The sequence below is a fragment of the Oncorhynchus keta genome, chromosome 28 (assembly GCF_023373465.1).
Source record: "Oncorhynchus keta strain PuntledgeMale-10-30-2019 chromosome 28, Oket_V2, whole genome shotgun sequence".
Taxonomy (NCBI): Eukaryota; Metazoa; Chordata; class Actinopteri; order Salmoniformes; family Salmonidae; genus Oncorhynchus; species Oncorhynchus keta.
This window is the reverse complement of record NC_068448.1, coordinates 232,703-237,724: the sequence shown is the minus strand read 5'-3', so window position 1 is coordinate 237,724 and position 5,022 is coordinate 232,703. Positions and strand designations below refer to the sequence as shown.

General features: G+C 50.0%; 1 protein-coding gene across 1 annotated transcript; it reads left to right on the top strand.

Moving 5' to 3' along the window:
* Positions 1-246: 246 nt before the first annotated feature.
* kcna10a (potassium voltage-gated channel, shaker-related subfamily, member 10a) lies at positions 247-4,082 on the top strand. The gene is made up of 2 exons (XM_035770000.2): positions 247-301; positions 494-4,082. The coding sequence occupies exons 1-2, from the start codon at positions 247-249 to the stop codon at positions 2,011-2,013; spliced, it is 1,575 nt and encodes a 524-aa protein (XP_035625893.1). The 3' UTR covers positions 2,014-4,082.
* The last annotated feature ends 940 nt before the right edge of the window (positions 4,083-5,022 follow it).

Below are 5,022 nucleotides of genomic sequence, written 5' to 3'. Positions count from 1 at the left end.
AGGACAGCTTCTCTATCTGGGCCTTAGAGCCTGAGGAGCCTGAGGACAGCCTCTCTCTCTGGGCCTTAGAGTCTGAGGTCAGCCTCTCTCTCTGGCCATACAGCCAGGCCTGGGGCTGAAGTCTGCCATCCTCCCTGGATCCTCTCACCTGGATCTCCTCACCTGGATTTCCTAGGCCACGGGCTAAGGGTCTTTGTTAGGGACCCGGTCTCTGGGACTGTGGGAACAGCAGTAGCTGCAGAAACCATGGAGGTGGCTATGGTGGACTTTGAGAGTCTGGACGACATTGACAGCAGCCTGGAAAATGAACTGGACAACTCAGATTACCCTGATGAGACCGCTACCCTGGCGGTCGACATTCCCCCCGAACAATGCTCCTTCCCCGGCTCTCACCACTTCTCCTCCCCCCTGCCCAACCACACCTCAACCCCCCAGCCTCACCGTCCCTCCTCACACAACCCCCACATTTGGCACACCTCCCCATGCCCGTCCCCATCCCCCAATAATTTGGCCGTGCCTCAGTCGCCCCTCATGCCAGCCCACAGCAGGAGGGGGCACCCTAGATGTGCCAGCATCATCACCAACTGGCAGAAGTTGCTTAATAGTGAGACCCAGATGCAGAGCGAGACCATCTTCAGCCAGCTGGCTAAGGAGTGCTGTGAGGATCTGTTTGTGGACAAGACAGGTCTAGACGACGGAGGCCAAAAGGTCATCATCAACATCGCCGGGCTACGATTCGAGACGCAGCTCAAAACCCTCAACCAGTTCCCTGAGACCCTTCTGGGGGACCCTAGGAAGAGGGTGGACTACTTTGACCCCATGAGGAACCTGTATTTCTTCGACAGGAACCGGCCCAGCTTTGATGGCATCCTGTACTACTACCAGTCAGGAGGGAAGATCCGTCGGCCGGCCAACGTTCCACTGGATGTGTTTGCTGATGAGATCGTCTTCTATGAGCTGGGGAGCGACGCCATGGAGCAGTTCAGAGAGGACGAGGGCTTCATCAAGGAAGTGGAGATCCCTCTCCCGACCAATGAGATGTATCACCAGTTCTGGCTGCTGTTCGAGTACCCCGAGAGTTCCAACGCAGCACGCGGCATGGCGCTGGTCTCCGTGTTTGTCATCGTTATCTCCATCATCATCTTCTGCCTGGAGACGCTGCCGGAGTTCCGGGAAAACTCCCTGGACCCCGTCCTACCCACCACCGTCACGCATCTGATGCCTTTGGATGGGAGCCAATCGCTGAGCGGCCTCGGGACCTTGTTTCTGCCCTCGGCCAAGCCCAAAACTATCACCTCGACGTTCTCCGACCCGTTCTTCATCATCGAGACGGCCTGCATCGTCTGGTTCTTCTTCGAGCTGGCTGTGCGCTTCGTGGTTTGTCCCTCCAAGAGCGACTTCTTCCACAACCTCATGAACATCATCGACATTGTCTCCATCATCCCGTACTTCGTCACCTTGGTAACAGAGCTGGTCACCACCCCGGACCAGAACTCCAGCCAGGCAATGTCTCTGGCCATCCTTCGTATCATCCGCCTGGTCAGGGTGTTCAGGATCTTCAAGCTGTCCAGACACTCCAAGGGGCTCCAGATCCTGGGCCAGACACTGAAGGCTAGCATGCGGGAGCTGGGCCTGCTCATCTTCTTCCTCTTCATCGGAGTCATCCTCTTCTCCAGCGCCATCTACTTCGCCGAGGTGGACGAGCCCAGCACGCAGTTCGTCAGCATCCCCGACGGGTTCTGGTGGGCTGTGGTCACCATGACTACAGTGGGCTACGGCGACATGTGCCCGATCACCATGGGGGGAAAGATGGTGGGGACACTCTGCGCCATCGCTGGCGTGCTGACCATCGCCCTGCCCGTCCCCGTCATCGTGTCCAACTTCAACTACTTCTACCACCGGGAGACGGAGGCAGAGGACAAGCAGCCGATGGCCATGAAGGCCTCAGGAGACAGTAAACATGGGAGTAGCACCTCTCTGAACAAGACCAACGGGACCTGGCAGGGAAACTAGCTCACTGGCCTCTGAGACATGGAGACTGACAGTGGAAGAGACAGACTGGGACAGAGACATTATGGAGACTGACTGATCTTTCTACAGAGATCCATAGACTGGTATTGTCTATTCTAACACTGTAGAAGAGACAATGTGGGACAGACAGACACAGACAGACTTACCTGTCCACCGATCCACTGTGAGGACAGACAGAGTGACCTGTCCATTATGGAAGGTAGCAACTGAGACAGAGAAAGACTCTCCTGTCCTCGGGGAGAAAGACATAAAATCCCCCCCTGTGGGAAGACACGGTGATACCTGCCCTTTACTGTTAGATAAAGACAGTCGTGAAGCATTTTTTTAAAGTGAGAAAAAGTGTTCGGTTTGCTAGGAGATCAGTAAGCATGGAGTCCTGTGTAGCTTTTAATAATAATAATAATAATATATGCCATTTAGCGGACGCTTTTATCCAAAGCGACTTACAGTCATGTGTGCATACATTCTACGTATGGGTGGTCCCGGGAATCAAACCCACTACCCTGGAGTTACAAGCACCATGCTCTACCAACTGAGCTACAGAAGGACGATGATTCTTTGAGTGACTGTTAACAACTTAATTCCCATAGTAACAGTGTTGTACTACTAATGTATGAAATACATTAGTTTTATCACTATCAAACATCTCGTATCCCACACGAAAACATTCAGATCAATTTAACTAATATCATAACTATCATATGGTAGACTGTCTGGATTGCGTTTGTTTAAATGTATTTGTTGATATGTTTATTTGCGTATTTTGATAATTATATGAATGTGGAATCTATTACTGTAGAACATTAATACATTCACATTAACGGATTACATTCTCTATATAGTGCATTACTACCAGGGGAGTAACGGATTACATTCTCTATATAGTGCATTACTACCAGGGGAGTAATGGACTACATTATCTATATAGTGCATTACTACCAGGGGAGTAATGGATTACATTCTCTATATAGTGCATTACTACCAGGGGAGTAATGGATTACATTCTCTATATAGTGCATTACTACCAGGGGAGTAATGGATTACATTCTCTATATAGTGCATTACTACCAGGGGAGTAATGAATTACATTCTCTATATAGTGCATCACTACCAGGGGAGTAATGAATTACATTATCTATATAGTGCATTACTACCAGGGGAGTAATGCATTACATTATCTATATAGTGCATTACTACCAGGGGAGTAATGAATTACATTCTCTATATAGTGCATCACTACCAGGGGAGTAATGGATTACATTCTCTATATAGTGCATTACTACCAGGGGAGTAATGGATTACATTCTCTATATAGTGCATTACTACCAGGGGAGTAATGGACTACATTATCTATATAGTGCATTACTACGAGGGGAGTAATGGATTACATTCTCTATATAGTGCATTACTACCAGGGGAGTAATGAATTACATTCTCTATATAGTGCATTACTACCAGGGGAGTAATGGATTACATTCTCTATATAGTGCATTACTACCAGGGGAGTAATGAATTACATTCTCTATATAGTGCATTACTACCAGGGGAGTAATGGATTACATTCAGAAAGTAACCTACCCAACCCTGACTCCCAAATGGCACTCTATTCCCTATATAGTTGAATAAACGCTTGGAGGATGGCAGCAGTGGTTTAGTCTACGGCGATACGGACATCCCTTATTATTGACATCTACATGTGAAGCAGTGGTCCAAGGCACTGCATCTCAGTGTCACTATAGTACCTGGTTCGAATCCAGGTAGTATCACGTCCGGCCGTGATTGGGAGTCCCATAGGGCGGCTCACAATTGGCCCAATGTCCGTGTTTGGCCATCATAGTAAATAAGAATTTGTTCTGAACTGACTTGCCTAGAAACAAAAATATTGAAATTATATGTAGTCCGCCTGAACACCAGTCCTGGTATTGAGATCACAACATAGAAGCCAGAGTCCTCCCCCCCTTCTGTCTCTGTCTCTCTCTCGTCGGGGCAGCAGTATGGAACTTTCCCCTTCTGTCTCTGTCTCTCTCTCGTCAGGGCAGCAGTATGGAACTTTCCCCCTTCTGTCTCTCTCTCGTCGGGGCAGCAGTATGGAACTTTCCCCTTCTGTCTCTCTCTCATCGGGGCAGCAGTATGGAACTTTCCCCTTCTGTCTCTGTCTCGTCGGGGCAGCAGTATGGAACTTTCCCCTTCTGTCTCTGTCTCTCTCTCTCGTCAGGGCAGCAGTATGGAACTTTCCCCTTCTGTCTCTGTCTCTCTCTCGTCGGGGCAGCAGTATGGAACTTTCCCCTTCTGTCTCTCTCTCTCGTCGGGGCAGCAGTATGGAACTTTCCCCCTTCTGTCTCTCTCTCTCTTGTCGGGGCAGCAGTATGGAACTTTCCCCCTTCTGTCTCTCTCTCGTCGGGGCAGCAGTATGGAACTTTCCCCTTCTGTCTCTGTCTCTCTTGTCAGGGCAGCAGTATGGAACTTTCCCCTTCTGTCTCTCTCTCGTCAGGGCAGCAGTATGGAACTTTCCCCTTCTGTCTCTCTCTTGTCGTCAGGGCAGCAGTATGGAACTTTCCCCTTCTGTCTCTCTCTCGTCAGGGCAGCAGTATGGAACTTTCCCCTTCTGTCTCTCTCTTGTCGGGGCAGCAGTATGGAACTTTCCCCTTCCGTCTCTGTCTCGTCAGGGCAGCAGTATGGAACTTTCCCCTTCTGTCTCTCTCTCTCTCGTCAGGGCAGCAGTATGGAACTTTCCCCTTCTGTCTCTCTCTTGTCGGGGCAGCAGTATGGAACTTTCCCCTTCTGTCTCTCTCTCTCGTCAGGGCAGCAGTATGGAACTTTCCCTTCTGTCTCTCTCTTGTCGGGGCAGCAGTATGGAACTTTCCCCTTCTGTCTCTCTCTCTCGTCGGGGCAGCAGTATGGAACTTTCCCTGTCTGTCTCTCTCTCTCGTCGGGGCAGCAGTATGGAACTTTCCCTGTCTGTCTCTGTCTCTCTTGTCGGGGCAGCAGTAT

Coding starts and splice junctions, on each gene's coding strand:
- kcna10a (XM_035770000.2), top strand. CDS start 247: ATGGAGGTGGCTATGGTGGACTTTGAGAGTCTGGACGACATTGACAGC. Junction 302..493: donor CGACATTGACAGCAGCCTGG/AAAATGAACTGG, acceptor CATGCCCGTCCC/CATCCCCCAATAATTTGGCC.